Source organism: Canis lupus, chromosome 9, assembly GCF_011100685.1.
Source record: "Canis lupus familiaris isolate Mischka breed German Shepherd chromosome 9, alternate assembly UU_Cfam_GSD_1.0, whole genome shotgun sequence".
NCBI lineage: Eukaryota > Metazoa > Chordata > Mammalia > Carnivora > Canidae > Canis > Canis lupus.
Genome location: NC_049230.1, coordinates 26,448,173 through 26,465,442, shown reverse-complemented (window position 1 = coordinate 26,465,442; position 17,270 = coordinate 26,448,173). Strand labels below are relative to the sequence as shown.

Below are 17,270 nucleotides of genomic sequence, written 5' to 3'. Positions count from 1 at the left end.
CAGGCCTCCCCAGGCCCACCCACTCGGCCTGGTCCCTCCAAAACAGACCAGGGCCAGCTGCTCCGACTGGGATGGGATATGACAAGTAACACTGGGATGACAGCTATGATGTTGTTTAATATCAATTAATGGCCTCACACAGGGCTTGCCGCCTGTTCATTTAATTAAGTGTGTGGATGATAAATATACAGGGATTCAGGGCACTGCTCCCCGCAAGTCAGGAAACCAACAGCTGAACCAGCCAGTCCCCTGGGCCTCCTCCCTCTTACCTCTTGGCAGGGTGGCAAGGCCAGCCAGGGGCTACCCTTGAGCCCTCCTGCTAGTGATGCCCAAGAAAATGGGGGCCGCCACTTCCTCTCCTGAGGTGGCTTGCCTCGTTGGTAAAAAAGCCGGACATCACGAGAGTTAAAAAGCAGCCTCTCCTGCCAGATTGTGGAGCTCCCCCAAAGCTACATGTGCAACCCCCTGAAACTTGTACAAGAGAGGGCAGGTGCTTCTGAAAGAGTCCGGGTCACTGGCATTGAGTGACTGGCCCTCCCCCACCACCCAGGTGTTGGCTTTCACACGCAGGACAGGGGGCAGCTGGTGAGGGCGCTCCAGGGCCATGCCACTGCCTCCCCGCCTGGACCAGGATTGATCTGGAAATCTGTTCTCCATCCCACCCCAGACCTGAAGCACCAAGTGCTGAGTGGGACCCTCCTCTACAGACACCTGTGCTCTGCCAGTGGAGGAGGCTGTGGCCCCGGACCCTAACCGCCCCCATCAGGCTGGGGCAGCCACAGGCCCCCAGCAGGGCCAGAGTGACCTGCCTTCCTTCCCAGCAGCAGACTTCACGGCTGCCTAGCAACCAGGCCGGCTGGCAGCACTGGATTTAACAAAGTGTTTGCGGAAAGGGGCGGTGGCGGGAAGGGGGCTGTCTGTTCCCGAATGGCCAGCCAGGGCCAGCCGAGGGGAGAGGGATAGGCTGGGGTCTCTTCCATTTCCTTCCTTGGAATTTCAAAGGAATTTCTCTGAGGACATCTTAACCGTCAGGAACAACGACGGTTTGGAAGGGGCTGCAGGACCCCCATCCCCACTCAGCTCCTCTTCCCACAAGCTGAGAGTGGTGGGTATCCACGGAGACTCTGGCTCTTATGAAAGAATGATGGCATCCTTTAACTTTTCAGGCCCCAGGGAACCCCCAAATATGTGCCTCATCCCCTGTGCACCAGAGGGCCAGCCATCCCCAAAGGCAGGGCCCGCCTCCCCCATTGCTGCCTTCGCTGCCACCCTGCGGGAGGAAACCCCATCACGGATCACTACAGACTGCGCGGCTGACAGCAGGGGAAGGCCGGTATGGGACAGATGCACTCGCACCCCATCAGCCCAGCTGGCCTACGGGGAACAGCCCTCCCTCGCAAGGCTGGGAAAGAGTTGGAAAATAGATTTTTGTTTTTCCACCGTGTGCTGAGTATTTATAGACCAGGCCGCAGCGGGAGTTTCCATCCGGGTCACCCAGAGAGAACTGGACCAAGAGCTTCTCTACGCCCAACCTGGAGCATTTCTAGGTTGGGTCAACCTGCCTGTGAAAGATGCCTGGAGGCTGGGCTGGTCTGGAGCTCGGCGGGGCGAGGGGCCGAGCCGAGAGAGAGGAACGGGGCACCACTCATCAGGCAGAAGCTGAGCCCAGGCACAGCAGGGGCAGGATCAATGCGAATCAATATTAATTGATGACGCTGCCTGTGACGAAGGTGATGGAGCCTGGGCTGGAAATAGGACGCTCATCTCTGCCATGCCTGCAGCTAATTGGGCTCATTTCTCACCCTGGGCAGCTTAGCCCTGCCCAGGCCCTGGTGGCATCCTCATCAGCTCAGCTGGAGCTCAGATGATTTGCACACATGCTTCCCCCACCCCTCGGCTCAGATGGGTCCCCTCCTGATGTCCCCGAGAGCACCTGTGTCCGGGATCCAGCTGCATCTTGTACCAACCTCTCCAGCTCCCTGGGGAAGGGTCTAGCCAACTTTGATACCGAAACCCACTCGGCAGCTAATCTTGGCCCCAGGGAGCCCCCACAAGCTCCCTGTCTCCCCAGTGCTGAGGGGCTGCCTGAGACCTGGAGCCTTCTGCCCTAGACAGCCCCCACCTCCACCACCAGCCTGACGGGCATTTTTTTTGAGACCTCCCAGCCCACCACAGCTGACTGCTGAGGGCAGGGGGTTACCTCCGCCTGGAAGCCCTCCACCAGAATGGCGACAAGCAGATTAAAGAGCACGTAGTTGCCAAAGGTCATGAGGGCAATGAAATAAAGGGCGGCCCAGGATGACGTGGAGGCCATTCCATTGTAGAGCACCTTGTTCCAGTCCTCCTGGGTCAGGATCTGCGGGCAGAGGCCAGGAGTCAGGGCTTTTACCCGGGCACCTCCCCCACCCCCATACACCCCTGCCTGGTTACCCTGGCACCTGAAAGACGGTGACGATGGCCCAGAGCAAGGAGTCAAAATTCTTCCGGTCCGGCAGCGTGTCCCCGTCCCGCTCAGATGCAAATTTGCAGCCAAAGAGATGCATGCCCAGGATGCTGAAGACACAAGGAACCACAAGATGGGGGTCAGGGCAGCAGCACCCCTTTGCCCCTCAGGCCCTCCTCCCAACCGGCACGGATGCCGCACCTGCCCTCACCTGAAGATGAAGATGAAGAGCATGAGTAGCATGCAGAAGGTGGCCACGTTGTCCATGGTCTTCATGAGCACCACGAGCTGCCGCTGCAGTGCCGGCAGGAAGCGCACCAGCTTCAGCACCCGCATCAGGCGGAAGGTCCGCAGCACCGACAGGCCACCCCCCTGCTGGCCCACGATCTCCCACACGCTGCAAGGAGGGCAGGGAGCCTGAGCCCCTGCGTGCTCACCCTCCCCCATCCCTGCCTTTGAGAGGGCCTGGCTGCCCCTGGGGGCCCGGAAGAGCCAGCACAGCATGAGGAAGTAGGGCACAGGTGGGTCCCTGGGCCTCCAGACAGGAGCCCCTGAGATGGATGTAGGTGACAGCTCCAGCCCTCTCCACCCTCCAAGACCTGAAATCACATCCTGGCAGCGGAGAGCCCGCTCCCAAATCCTGGCCAGTGCAACGGCATCCAGTTATGGAATATCTGCTTTGTTCTCTTCTAATGAAATCTAAAGCCAATTCCAGAAAGCAATAAAGCAGCTCTCCTGGCCCCAGGCCTAGGGGCACAGAACACTTTCCTAGGGTCTTGGAAACCCTAAAGTAAGTTGCGGGTGTCTGAGATGGTTTCCAAGCACTTTGCAAGCAGGGACAGCTGCCGGGCCTCACACCTCCTGCAACTCCTCTGCAAAGTCTGATCCCCAATCTTCACTCACCCCAGGCCTGCACGGGGTCAAGGGCAAGAACTAGAGAGAGGACAGAGGACACTGCACAGGGGTCCGGCCAATGGAGATGCAAGGCCAAGTTCAGCCTGAGCGAGGTAGAGCTGAGAGAGGCTGGAGTGGATCACCCTCCACTGAGGGAGTGGCAGGGCCTGTGGGTCAGGGGGGCCCTCTACTGCAGAGGAATAGGCTGTGTGGCTTTGCTCCCAAGCTCCCCTCCACCCCACCAACGGGCGTCCTTCAGATGAGAGGCGGTGGAGGGGCAGCTATACCTGATGACAACAATGACGCCATCGAAGATATTGTAGGGGTTCTTGATGTAGCCAAAGGGACCGTACACCAGCAGCTTCAGCAGCATCTCCAGGGCAAAGAGGCTGGTGAAGACGATGTTGCTAATTTCTAGGGCGTTGGTCAGCTCCTCGGGCTGGAGGGCAGGATGGAGTAAGAAGCAGCCAAGGCTCATCCCTGAGCCCCTCGGCCCCATCCTCCCTAGCAGGGGGCCACGGGGAAAGGAGCAGCAGGAGTAGCAAGCTGGGGCTGGGCAGGCGGTGGGGGCCCACGGTGGTGCAGGAAGCTCAGGCTCCTGGGGAGGATCCTCCCCCAGACAGTCCATGAGGGACAGGCACTTAGGGGCAGCCACCACCCAAAATCCCAGCTCTGGGTCTCAAATCCCAGGGCCACAGGCTGGTGGGAAGCCCGTGCTGTAGGTCCTGCCCACCTCCTGCTAGGACCTCCGAGACCCAGCCTGTTCTGTGCTGCCATGTCAGCTCGGCAGGCCATGGCCAGCAGCACAACAATGCTGGCCGATGTCGGAGGGTGATCGCCAAGGCCCCACAATGCGTACCCAGACACCCAGCCACACGCAAAGTCACACGTGCTCTACAATTACTCTGTGGACTTGGCAGCCTTCTCCTGGACAACTGTTGGCTACGCTGCTTCCTTCCAGACACATGCATACACTGCACGCCCCCACACACTGCACACACAAACACGTGCACGCAGACACATGCACATATATGCACGCACGCGCATGCCCACATGCCGATGGGCAGAAGGGAGACTCCAAGAAGGGTTGTCATAGGCAAGGAGGTACCTGGAGCTGCTACCTGAGACTAGGACACCTGGGTTAATTTCCAGCCTATCCTGTCTACTCACTGTGTGGCCTTCAGCAAAATTCTCAACCTCTCTGGCCAAACATAAAACACTGGAGATAATTACTTCCATGCTTCTACCCAGGGTCTGGGACTGGGAGCAGGGGCACCTCCTAGAGAGGTCATCAGAAATGACAAACTTCTGCTGTTCCAGCTCACTCGTCACCTCTCTCCCTCCCTTCTGTCAGGATTAAGCGTCTACTGTATGCCTAGCAATGCATCAGACATTAAAGGAGCTGCAAAAACATGCCCACCATGCTTCCTGCCTCCCGGGAGCCCAGAGTCTCGCTGGAAACAGGTCGTACACAAAATAGCTGAATAACCACAAGAGGCCTTAGATACTTAGGTTCCAAAATAAATTATCCGGACGGTAAATCCAAGAGTCTAGGGAAGAGTCGGTGAGAGAGGAACACACTGGGAAAGCCTTAGGAGGCAGCCCTTGAAACAAACTCTGAAGGATAAATGGAGTCTCCCCATGGAGAGGGGCACAGAAGGCATCACAGGGGGGAGCACAGGAATGAGCCATGTCTGGGGGCCAAGAGAGGGGCAGGGCTGGGCTGAGGGCTGGAGATGCAGGGTGAGACATGATTGGCTCAATGGAGCCCACTCCCCACCTAGTGGGATGTCCTGATCACCCAAGAGCCCAAGTTTCAAAAGCAGTTCAAGAAGTTTGAGTGAAGGGGATCCCTGGGTGGCGCAGCGGTTTGGCGCCTGCCTTTGGCCCAGGGCGCGATCCTGGAGACCCGGGATCGAATCCCACATCAGGCTCCCGGTGCATGGAGCCTGCTTCTCCCTCTGCCTGTGTCTCTGCCTCTCTCTCTCTCTCTCTCTCTCTCTCTGTGACTATCATAAATAAATAAAAATTAAAAAAAAAAAGAAGTTTGAGTGAAAACATACAGCCAGATGAAGCCCTAAGTCCATCAGACACCCTCCCCTGTTTATCCAGCTGCCTCATTTGGCTGGCTGCCCACGGAGATCACCCAAGCATGGAGCTGGGCCTGGGCACCACCAAATGTGTCCTAATGGCCTGACTTTGTATAGCCAGCCTAGGTAGGAGGTGGGGAGACCTAGAAGGAAGGGCCTTCTGATTGGCAGGTGAGGAGTGTTTGGATGTGAACAGCTACTCGGAAAGAGAGAAGCGCTCAGCCTGTACATGCATTCTTTCCAAAGACAGGCCTGGGGGGCAGAACCAGGGTCAGCCAGTATGGCCAAGAGTCAGCTATGGGGGCCAGGGTGGCAAGGAGCCCATGGGTCCAGCACAACTCGAACAAGTCCTTGCTCACCAGACTACAAGTGGAGGCAAGAGGGGGGCCCTGCCACCTGACCTAGTGAATGAGGTCACCGAGAGGCAGGACCTTGGATCCCTCCAGGATTGGTGCAGTAAATGTGGTAGGGAAGAGGCCACTGTCAGGACAGATAAATCTCAGGGCGCAGAGCCCTCCCAACAAAGTGGATCCCCAACTCTGTGCTCCCAAGTCCAGTCTGCCAGGGAGCCATGGTCAGCAAGACTGCCTCCCTGTTGCTCTGCCACCTGCCCAGCTGTCCATCCTTGGATTGGATAAAGGTGAAAAGCACAGACCACACAAGTGCAATGCTTTGTGAGTTCCGAGGCTCTCCCTGGGTCTTACCTCATGTCTTCCATAGAACAGCCCTGGCACCCTTGTTTTACAGAGGGGCAGAAAGGTCAAGAGATGGTGAGCACCTGGTTCAAAGTCACAGGGCAGGGACAACCCAAGAGTGGGACCCAATCCTATCTCGTTCTGACCCTGATAACACTAGGTGGTCAGGCTTCAAACCCTCCCCAGGTGCCAGCAAGGGGCCAGTGCATCCATACACATGGATGGACTGAATTCATAATGTTCCTTCCAAAATATATAAAATTATATCTCACATGAACTTAGATGTATGAATAAAGAACAAGTTGATCTGAAAACACAGCTGAGGTGCCCTTACAATGGGTGAATTTTATGGCATATAAACGATGCCTTAAAAGAAGCTGCCAAAAATAAAAAATTAATAAAAAAAAAAGTAGCTGAAAGCACAATAGTTTTTGGTATCTTGTATTGACTCCATCAGTAAAACTTTTTTTTTTTTTTTTTTTCCATCAGTGAAACTTAAAAGCACAACCAGCATTGGGCACGAGAGGGGATTCTCAGCAGTTCCAGATGTCATCCATGGGGGTCCCAACAGTCTGCCCGATGGCTCATGGCTCCTGGATGCCTGTACACCGGCCCGCATTGTCCATGCGGTTGAGGAGGATGGCAGCAAAGGCTGGAGCTCCCGCCTCACCCCTCCAGGCAGCTTTGGGACTGGAGCAGCAGGGCGAAAGGAGAACCAGGGCACTGTCCCTCAGCCCGTCCTCCAGTTCTTGCACCCTCTCGCTGCACACACTTAAGGGCGATGCCTATTTCCTCCTGGGGCCCCAGTATCCCTTCATGATCCATGGGAAAAGGCACTCCTCCCCAAGACGGGTCTGCCCAAGTTACTAAATTGGAGGCTGGGAATGTTCTGCAAACGCAGGACGAGGACACAGAGACACAATCTTAGCAACACGGTTGCCCCAGGGACTAGAGCCATGATCACAGCCACTGCAGCAGCAAAGGGGAGGGGAGGGAGCCAATTTCTGCTCCTACCTTCCCCGGCATGGCACTGGCTGATCCCTCCCTCCCAGGATTTCATTTCCTCCCGGCCTCTGAGGCAGCCAGGGAAACTGAGGCTCCAAGAGATGTGGTGCCCCGAAGTTGGCTTAGGAAGGTGCAGAGCAAGGGCTGCCTGCACTTTCCCTTGCATCTTCTGAGCTGCACACCCCTCCCCTGCAGGGAGAGAAGCCACGCAGCTGCACACAGGCCTGTCAGCTGGGCACCAGCCCGCTCCCCAACTCTTTCCTGCTGCCAGCAAGTCCCTTCTCAGGTCTAGACCTATCCTCCCTTCTGTTCACAGACATCAAGGCCCCTTGGAGTCTTCAGGAAGTTGAGGCCAGGCAGCCTGAGCTTCTCCCACCCGGGGGACCCAGGCTCTTCTCTGGGAAAATGCTAACTGTAAATGCCCCATCTCCCAACACTTCACCTCCCCCCTCAGCCTGCCACGCTGGAGCAACTGTAGCCTTCCATGAGCTGCTCCAGACCTCTCAGCACCAGGACTCCCCTGAAACCCACAGCACCTCTATTGACCAACTCCTAATGGGTTCCCTGTGCACAGAACACTGGCGATCAAAGCGTGGGGGTGAAACCAGAGTGTGGGAGGCCTGCCAACTCTGAGACTCTCTACCTGTATGACCTTGGACAGGTCCCTTAACCTCGCTGTTCCCCAGTGGTCTCTTCTGTTAAACAGGGTAGCATCACCTCATGACCAGCTGCTCTGCAGAACACAGGAGTTAAAGACTGCGGACACCCAGCCCAGAGCCACGCTCAGGCAGCCCTGTGGGCGCTGACAGTGGAAGCAGGCCTCACACGTGGCAGGATAGACCGCCTGGAAGGCTGCACGAGGCACCACGCTGGGGGCAAACAGCGGGAGCACCCCAGGAGCTCAGAGCCAGCTGGGGCCAGTGTCAGTGAGGCAGAGGTGGCAGGTGGAGAACCCCGTGGAGGGCCTCCCTGGCTGAGGGCAGCACGCGCAAAGGTGCAGAGGAAGGAATGCACGGGGACCAAGAATCAAGCAGTTCTCCCAGGTCAGAGGGTGGGAGGGGCCCGTGGCGGATGTGGCTGCAAGGTCCGCAGGGCCTGGGCAGGATGGCCTTGACTCTGCTCCACCACCCGGGCTGGACTTGCCTCTGCCCACGACGCTGCCACTGGGGCTTCTAGGGGGAGGGAAGAGCTGTGCAGAGCGGTGTATTAAGAAGATTAATCTGGCTGCAGTAGTGGCAGCATGCTGATGGCTTGGAGAGACGGAGAGATGGAGACCAATTAGGGGGATACTGCAGCGGTCCAGGCGGGAGGCCTGGGAGCTGGCTCCGGCACATGGGGAAGGCGAGAAGGACGGTCGAGCAGGGTGACCACTGAGCAGAGGCTTGCACAGGTCACCCCTCCACCCCACTCTCCTCAGCTCCCACAGCTCCACTGACCTGGAAATCTCTACTCCCTGATTCTGACTCCTTGGCTCACTTCACCTCTGCTTTTGGCAGCCCTGTCTGCCGCACCCCCACACCCAGGAGGGGGCAGTCCAGGTGGGCCACAGTGATGGGATAAGGGTCACTGGGACCTCCTCCCTCCTCCTCCTCTAAGGGAAGTCAGGAGACACCTGAGCGGCAGCTGGTTTCCAGGAAACCCCACGGGCTTCACCGTATAGATCATGGCCTTGCCCTTCCGAGACCCCTGGGATTTCTCCCACTTGGAACTTCGCCTCCCTGGGCAGATCTCCTTCCAGCCGCTCGTGCCCACTGGGCCCAGTGCCCCCTAACCAGGGGTGGCCTTAGCCTCTCCCCACAATCTCCTGCCAGCTCCTCAAAGCTGCCCCAAGGAAACACACAAGCAAAGTAGGTCCAGGGCACCCACAGCACTCAGCTCGGAGACAGCCAACCCAAAGCCCCCACCTGCCAGAACAACCTCTCAGTCTGGAGCCCCTGTGGACCATTTCAAGGCTGCCCTCCCGCCCCAGACCTCAGAGGGCTCCTGCTGGGCTGGCCCCAGCCCAGGTAAGTCCCCACCCCCTCCACCTCTGCCTGGGCCGTGGAATCGCTGCTCTGTCACGAACCTGTGCTGACTGGACAGGGCAATGCCAGCTGGGGGCCTCACGGCTGCTCTCTGCCTTCCCTCACCATCCTCTGCTGCTGGGGCTCCACCTCCCCCTCCTCTGCTGGGGCTAATCCAAACCCTCCCCCACTCCTTGCCCCACCTCTGTCCCCACCTCCAACCTGCCCCCTCCCCATACCGCCAATCCCACTTAAGGGGGCCTCTACTTCCCTCCCCACAAACAGCTCTGCGACCTGCTATTTCTCCTCTGCTCCTCCCTCCTCCCCTCCACCCCCTGCACCTCCATCCCCCTCCACACATACCCCACTCCCTGGGACCCCCAGGACCCATTCTCATGCATCACTTACTCCTATTTCCCTCCCTCCTCCAATCTCCTTTCCTGGACTCTGCACTCTGTGAGTGCAGGCCCAGTCCCCCCAAACCCTGTCCCACCACCCCAGCTCTCTCCAGACTCTCTTCCAACCGCCCCTTAGTGGATGCCAGGGCAGCACCTGAGCCTGCTGCCAGCTGCACTTGCCAGTGCCCCTGACTTCCCTGACCGGGTAGGAGTGCCACCTCCTGCCCTCCAAGAGCTCCTCTCCCACCGCCCCCTTTCCTCCCTGAGTTCAGTCAGAATCCTCTCCCTCCCCTTGCCCCCAGCTCCTAGAATCCCCCCTCCCCAGCTATCACTGGGGTGTGGATGACACTGAACAATCTCCCTGCAAACCCTTGGCTCCTCACCCAGAGAGCCAACCTGCCCAATAGCATTCCCGGGATGGCCTGCATCCAGCTCAAATGCAGCACATCCAAAACAAACCTGCTCACCCCCTCTTCCAAACCTGACCCTTCCCGGACATCACCCTCCAGAATTCTGTCTCAGAAACTGGGAATTATCTAGGATTCACAGGGGCCCTCATCCCTCCAGCAGCAGGTGCCAGGCCTATAGACCCTGCCAATGGCAGTGCTGGCCCTTCCCCCTGTGTTCCCCCCACCATCCTGGGGACCCTCTGCCTCTGACCTGAGGGACAGGAATAGCTTCTGGGCCCCTCCCTCAACCCAGCCCACACCCGGGGGACTCTCAGGCTTCCTTCAATGCTGCTGGACTCACAGGGGCTCCTGCTCAGACACCTTGGGTGGGGAGGGGGGCGGGGAGGCAATGACTGTCCTTCAGAGTGTCCCGTGCCACCCTGTGCACTTCCAGGCTGGGCTGTCAGAATTCCCCTTCATCCTCCCGCTGAGGCCTCGCTGCCCCTTGCCCCAGCTGCCAATCCCACCTATCTTTCAAGGACAGCTCTCAAAAGCCACCTCCTTTGTGAAGCTCTTTCAAGCCCCCACCTGGGTGTGAGCCTCTCTCCTCTGTCCCCAGAAGCCTCCTTTACAACATTTGGCATAATCGTCCATGAAGCAGAACTTTTCAGCTAGAACCTAAATCTCTCCGGTGCTTCTGGCTCCGTCCCCCGCCCCCTGCCATTCTGTTCTTCTATTCTAGCAGCGTGCTGTGCACAGGAGGAGGTGTTTGCTGAACTGGAGGAGCCTAGAGCCACAGGATGCTTGAAGGAATGTGAGCACCCCCTTAGCCAGCCATCTCCAAAACGGCACCCATTGCCCCCCGCCCCACATCTGGAGAGACTTTAGAAATCTGGGGCCAGGGCAGCTCTAAAAGGATCATTCCCCAATATCCTGCTTGGCCACCATGTCAGTTCTTGAGCCAAGGCTCCTCTGTCTGGAGACCAAGAATTCATGGAAGGCCTAAGGGACAGGCTTGGGGTGGGAGATGTCTGTAAACCCTTGTCCTCAAAGGCCACATTTGGGATGTCCATGCATGTGTGTATTTTCTGGGGACAGAGTCCCCAGTTTTCAGCAGGATCCCAAAGAAGTCTGTGAATGCTCTCAAAGGGAAGACCTGCCACATCTGGATTCTCCCCCACGCCCCACCCCACTCCACCCCCAGCTTCCCCCGCCTTGAACAGCTGACCTCACTCACTTATAAATAGAAACCCTCCCTGGACATGGATCTAGAGTGACAGGATGGATCCAGAATCTGAGCAATGAGCAGAATCATCACCTGCCCTGTCCTCTGCTGGCCTGAACAGCAGTCTGCTCGGGACCCTGCCTCTCTCTCATCAGCAGCCCAGGAGACCACTGGGCCACACGACCCTCCTCCACCTCTCTCTGTCATCCCTCCTCTAGAACGTGAAGTTAGCCTCTGTCCTCGGCACCCCAGAGCCAGGAAGGGGTGGTTAGGAAGCCCTGGTGACACCAAGACCCCCTCTCTGTACCCTTCCCTCCTCCTGGAGCAGTCTGGCCCCAGGGCAGACCCAGGCAGAGGCAGCATCTCTTCTGAGCCCCAGCAACCTGCTAGCTAGGCCCGGGATGTCCCATGGGTGCCTTGTCTCAAATATCCTGCAGCCCCAATCTGCTCAAGGCCCAGTGTTCCCACCCCAAGCAGGAACTTGGTCTCGTCCTTGTTGGGTCCTTCCCCCAAATCTCCAACTGGTGTGGAGTCCTGCAAATTCAGCCCCCTGCCCATTCTCCCCAGCACCCCCTTCCCTCCACTTCCAGGAGCAGAAATGTATGAACCATCTGGACCCCTGCAATAGCCCTCTTGTTGGCCTCCCTGCCTCCTGTCTCCCGTCCTTGACTCCAGCAGACTTTTGATAGAGCCCATGCCAGCTTGTATCACTGACCTGCTTAAAACGTTTTTTGGGAATTTATCACCTTCAGGAAAAAATCCAAACTCCTTCCTGTGCCTCTCAGGACCTGGCCCTGAATTTTTTCCAAACTAGTCTCTTGTCACCTGTTCATCCCAGCCCCAACCCAGTACCTCACTCACTCACTCCGAATTCCTTATAAATCTCTCAGTTTTGGTGTTTGGTGGTTGGTGCCACTGACCCTCCCTCATATTGTGCCCTACACCCCACCCTTCACTGGCTAGATCTCACTCTTCCTTCAGATTCAACTCCCAAATCACATCCTGCATGAAGCTCTCCCTGAATCTCTCCCGGTCTGGATCCCAGACTACTCCACATAGCCCTCTCTGAGTGCATACCACATCAAATAAATGTGCCCGTTCAACTTGTTGGTGACCTCTCTGAAAGGAAGGATGCGGTGCCTTGGCCCAATGTGTGCACCCCTCTTCCCAACCCCATTCAGTGGCACCAGTTGCTAGCTTGATGACAGCATTTATACCATGGCAATTGACAAATGCTGTAAACACCACAAATCAGGAAGTTTCCCCCCCAACTCCAATGGGCAGGAAATGTGTGTGGGGTGGATGGATGGATGGATGGATGGTTGAACGGATGATGGATGGATGGATGGATGGTTGAATGGATGATGGTTGGATGGATGGATGGATAGACGGATGGATGGAAGGAGAGAGAGAGGGATGGATAAATCACAGCAAGCTCCTTGCTCCAGGTTCTGCCCCCTCATGGATAGGGGGCACACACATGCTTCTCCTCCATCAGATCACATCTCTGTTCTTGAGTCACTCCCTCCCCAGTGTCCTGTGTCCTTGTCCTCCTCACTAGTCCCTCTGGGAGAAACAGTCCTGTTAGTTCTCACCAGCCAGTGGGTTAAGGAGTGGGGGAGGCAGGAGGGTGTGGACAACATGGGATCTTCCTGGGGTAGGGTTGGGTATGACAAAACGAGTGCTTCCTCTGTTGGTAGAGAGTGGCATGGGGGTGTCACCATCCCCTGCAGGAAAATCGAGGGGTAAGGAAGGTGACAATGGGAGAGGACTGGCCTGGGGAGGGCAGCAGGAATGGGCAGGAAAGGGGGCTGGGCTCCTCGCTGGGGAAAGACACAATACCAGGATGGATGGACACGATCTCCTCGTTCAGGACACTACACGGACACCCTGAGCCTCTGGGTCCTCACCTCTTTCGGCCCGTGGCTGTCTCTCTCCCTCGGGTCTCCTCTGGCTCTCTTCCTTCCCTGGCTCCCCCTCCCCTGTCTGGGAGGCTCCATCCAAGTCTGTGTCTCCAGCCCTGCCCATGTGTCCTCATCTACCACTGGGTCTCATTCTCTGTCTTCAGCTCTCTCTCTCTGTCACCCCTGTGTCTCTCTGCCTCCGTCTGTCTCCATCCCCTCCCCAAGTGTCCATCTGCCCCTGCCTGTCTCTATTCCTCCTGTCCCTGCCTCTCAGTCCTTCCCCCCTTTATGGCTGCCTCTATCCCCACAGGCCGGCGTCTTGCCCACTGGGACCCCTTCTCCTGGTCTCCACCTCCCTCTGCGTCTCCGTCTCCCCCTCCATGGCTCTGTCCCTCCTCGGCCCCCGCATCTCCTCACTCCCCTGGCACCCCCCCCAGCCTGTTCAGATTCCGAGGCGCAGATGGCAGGACGTTCACGCCGCAGTGGCTGCAAGCACAGGGCCGTGGCTGCTTCTGGGACTTCTTACCACCCCTGGCCCCGAGCCTGCCCGGCAGCAGTCGGGCATCTGGCCGGCCTGCTGGGGACTCCCACTCACCCTGGTGGCGCCTTCAGCAGCCAGGTCCTGGGACAAACTACCCCTCTCCAGAGCAGACCGTGTAGCGCCAAGTGGGGGCTCCCTGCTGCTGAGGGAGGTTTGGTGGGGGGGGCTGTCCCCTGCTTTCCTCAGGACCTCGGGCAAGGGGACCCCTGATGGATCCCTTTCACTTCCTCCCCAAGGGGGTGTCCTTCTTGACGTCTAACTGAGAGGCTTCTTGCTGCAGCTCCATCAGCCCTCAGTCTGTGACTCAGCTCCTTCCCCACATAGCTAAAGCCTCCACCGGCAGCCTCCGCCAGGGCAGATTGTGGGGTTCAGCACCCCCAGGGGAGGGGCATCTGACCAAGGCCAGAACTGGGGTGAGCCAGAGGAGGCTGCAGTTCAGGCTCGTAGAGCCAGGGTAATGGGAGGTTAGGGCTGCCACGGCCTGGGTCCCCACAGCGGAACACGCTGCCCCCACCAGCCTGGCACAGTGGAGCACCTCTCCCCAGGAGGCTGGCTGGGCGGGCGTGTGCACACACACCCACGTCCCAGGCGCCCAGACACAACACCCTCACCACAGTGCCATACTCCCCACCTGCTGGCACTGCAGCTGGTGTCCTGTCCCCTCCCTGCACCTCACCTCCAACAAGAGAGAACCGGGCATAGCCACCTGGTGGGGGGAGTGTCGAGCAAGAGGAAGCACTTGTTCTGTCCTACCCCGCCCATGGTGCGATGGTGATGGCGGAGGGACTGGGCCGGACAGTGCAGCTGGGTTAGGAGCTGAGTGTGCACGACAGGAGGGGCACGGAGGTCAGCAGGGTGGGAGAGGGGGCCCTGAGCCCTCTGAAAAGTGACCGTCTCACATCAGCTCCAGCTCTGGCTTGGACCTATGCCCCCGGGGCTCAACGGAGACCCTCCCCCACAGGTACCACCTAGCCCCTGTTGCCAGCCCCTTCCCCCAGGCCCTCCACATCTCTAATATCACCTCAGTTCTCTACCAGGAAAGGTCAAGTTCTGGCATCCCAGTCCCCTGCCTGAGCCTCAGGGAGGCAGGGACACCCAGGAAAGAACAGGAGGGCCTGTGCTGGCAGCACTTACTGGCTGCCCCCCCCTTTTCCAAGAATCAGCCAAGGGGGTGACCTAGAAGACCAAACTGGGGCAAAGGGCTGTCTTCTGGAAAGAGCCGTTCTGGAAGGCCCCATGGGGCCTGCTCCTACCCCCAATCAGTGTGTGTGTGAAGGGGGGGAGGTTGGGGGCAGTGGGGTCCCCAGGCCACCCTTTGTGTCCTCGCACAGCTCTAGGAGTGAGAACAGCCTCCTCCCATTCAGCCCAGATCCTATTGCTTGCAGCCATCAGCCCCACAAAACAAGCCTATTCCCTCTTCCACATGACAGCCCTTCAAATATTTGAAGACAGCTCGCCTGTTCCTGCTGAGCCTCCTCTTCTCCTGACTAAACATCCCGGTTCTTAGAACGATTCCTCAAACGCGACAGTTTCAAGTCTCTTCACCATGCTGGGCGTTCTCATCCACCCAGCCACCCCACTCACAGCAAGGCTCCTGGACTGGAGGCTGGGAGCAGATGGCCTCCCTCCCTACCGGACGGGCCTCAGCTCCACCCAGGCGCAGCCACCAACCCTTTCCTCCTTGCCCCTACCCACCTCTAGCCAGTCACGCCCCCAGTTATCGAGTCAGGTGAATGCTGGGGGGTCTAGTACTGGGCTGAGGGATTCCCCAACACCTTCTCTCCCCTCTGTACCTTCTCCAAAGACCGGAACAAATCTCTTCCAATGACTTGTCCCTCCAGAGAAGCCTTATCCCTGATGTTCGCCCCTCATTCATCCTTCAAAGCCCACCTCCTCTGAGAAGCCTTCCCAGATAGAACATACCCAGCTCAGACCCTGACTGCCTCAGGCAGCCTCCATACACAGAGACTGTGTGACATTCACTGGTTTTTACCCTCCAGAGTCCCCACACATTGGTAAATCTCTTGCCTGGCCTCCTCCCTGCCATAAGGTCATGGCATGGAGAAGAAACTGGAAACGGGGGTGGGAAGGGAGGAAGGCAGAGGGTCCCCAGCCCCAGGGACCGTGCCCTTGCACACGCCCTTACCTGTTCATGGTACTCGATGCCCATGCTGAGCGTGTTGACCAGGATAGCAATCATGATTCCCCGACCAAAGTACTTGCTGTCCACAATCTTCCGGAAAGTGTCACAGATCAGCCTCCAGAAGGCCAGCACAGAGTTGGGCTCCACGTCCAGCCCCAGGCTCTGGCGGTGCCGGCTGTGGGGGTCCCGGAGATCACCGTGGTGGACGTCTTGTGTGAGCTCATAAACTGCCTCGCTGTCTGAGTCAGGCATCTCGTGGCCGGCGAGCTCCACCTGCCCTGCCCCCGCCCGGGCACAGTAGGGGCAGCTGTCTGGGCCACCGGCTCCACTGTCTGCCTTCAGGCAAGGGCTGGAGATCTTGCAAGAGCTTTGGCAGGCGCCTAGGACAGGAGGGAAGAGATTAGGGGCTCCAGGGTTTCTTACTTGGGGTGGCCCTCCCCTCAAAGTGAATATAAAATGAGTTGGGAGGGCAGCCCCGGTGGTGCAGCGGTTCAGCGCCGCCTGCAGCCCGGAGTATGATCCTGGAGACCCGGGATCAAGTCCCACATCGGGTTCCCTGCGTGGAGCCTGCTTCTTCCTCTGCCTGTGTCTCGGCCTCTCCCTCTGTGTGTGTGTGTGTGTCTCTATGAATAAATAAATAAAAATCTTAAAAAAAAAAATAAAATGAGTTGGGGCTCTTTCAATGACAGGGGTGCTAGGCACTTAGTGGGTCAGGGGCGCTGAATGCCCTGCAGTGTGGGCAGTCTTAAGCTGCAGAATGCCCCCAAATGCCATTAGCATTCCACTGACAGTCACTGCTGGCTGTCCTAGGGTTTGGCCTCATTGTTCCCTGAGATCCTGGGCAGCTCCCCCATCCGAGAAGCCTTTAGCAAGGAGCCTAGACCAGCTCTCCTCCCAGGAAGCCAGCCCTGCATCAACACTACTCCGAGTAGCATTTCCCAAGGGATCCTTAAGACACACACACACAGATCTGTGTTCGTATGCATACACACCCAGACACATACACATGTGAGCATACACATGCACACATATACTATGTGCACATACATACCGTTTACAAACCATGCATATCTGCACAGCCAAACAAGTGTTATATAATGCACATGTGCTAGGCATGTGCACACATGAGCATGCACAGACCAGAGCACCACCCGTGTGTGCACACCTTCAACTGCACACATCAGACACACAACGTACACATGAACACCAAAACGTGCGTGCATAGGCACACACACATACATTGGACACCTTCGTGCACACATATGCACATACATACACACCAGGATGCACACGATCATACGCACAGTGACCTATCCCAAGACACCAATGTCCATTTAAATGAGCTTCGATCACAGAAGCTGAGAGCCAGAGGGAACCTCGGAAAGCACCCAGGGAAAGCACGTCCGTGAAGCACAGGCACCTCGCTCAGGGCTGGCCCCCCAGTAAGCATCCAACAACGTTTCCCTTTCTGCCTGCACACAGGAGGGCTCACTGGCAACGACCACGGTCCCAGCCCTGCCTTCTACAGAGGAGGGAACGG

At 57.8% G+C, this 17,270-nt stretch overlaps 1 protein-coding gene across 27 annotated transcripts in view; it reads right to left on the bottom strand.

Annotated features, from left to right (window-relative positions):
• CACNA1G (calcium voltage-gated channel subunit alpha1 G) overlaps positions 1–17,270 on the bottom strand; it is a 63,003-nt gene that overhangs the window by 29,641 nt on the left and 16,092 nt on the right. For all 27 annotated transcript variants that reach the window (XM_038547674.1, XM_038547677.1, XM_038547673.1 and 24 more), the window contains 5 exons: positions 15,734–16,110; positions 3,625–3,776; positions 2,655–2,840; positions 2,439–2,553; positions 2,201–2,356 (listed from right to left, as the gene is read on the bottom strand). In XM_038547674.1, the coding sequence (XP_038403602.1) occupies positions 2,201–2,356; positions 2,439–2,553; positions 2,655–2,840; positions 3,625–3,776; positions 15,734–16,110 (986 nt within the window). The remainder of the gene's footprint in view (positions 1–2,200; positions 2,357–2,438; positions 2,554–2,654; positions 2,841–3,624; positions 3,777–15,733; positions 16,111–17,270) is intronic.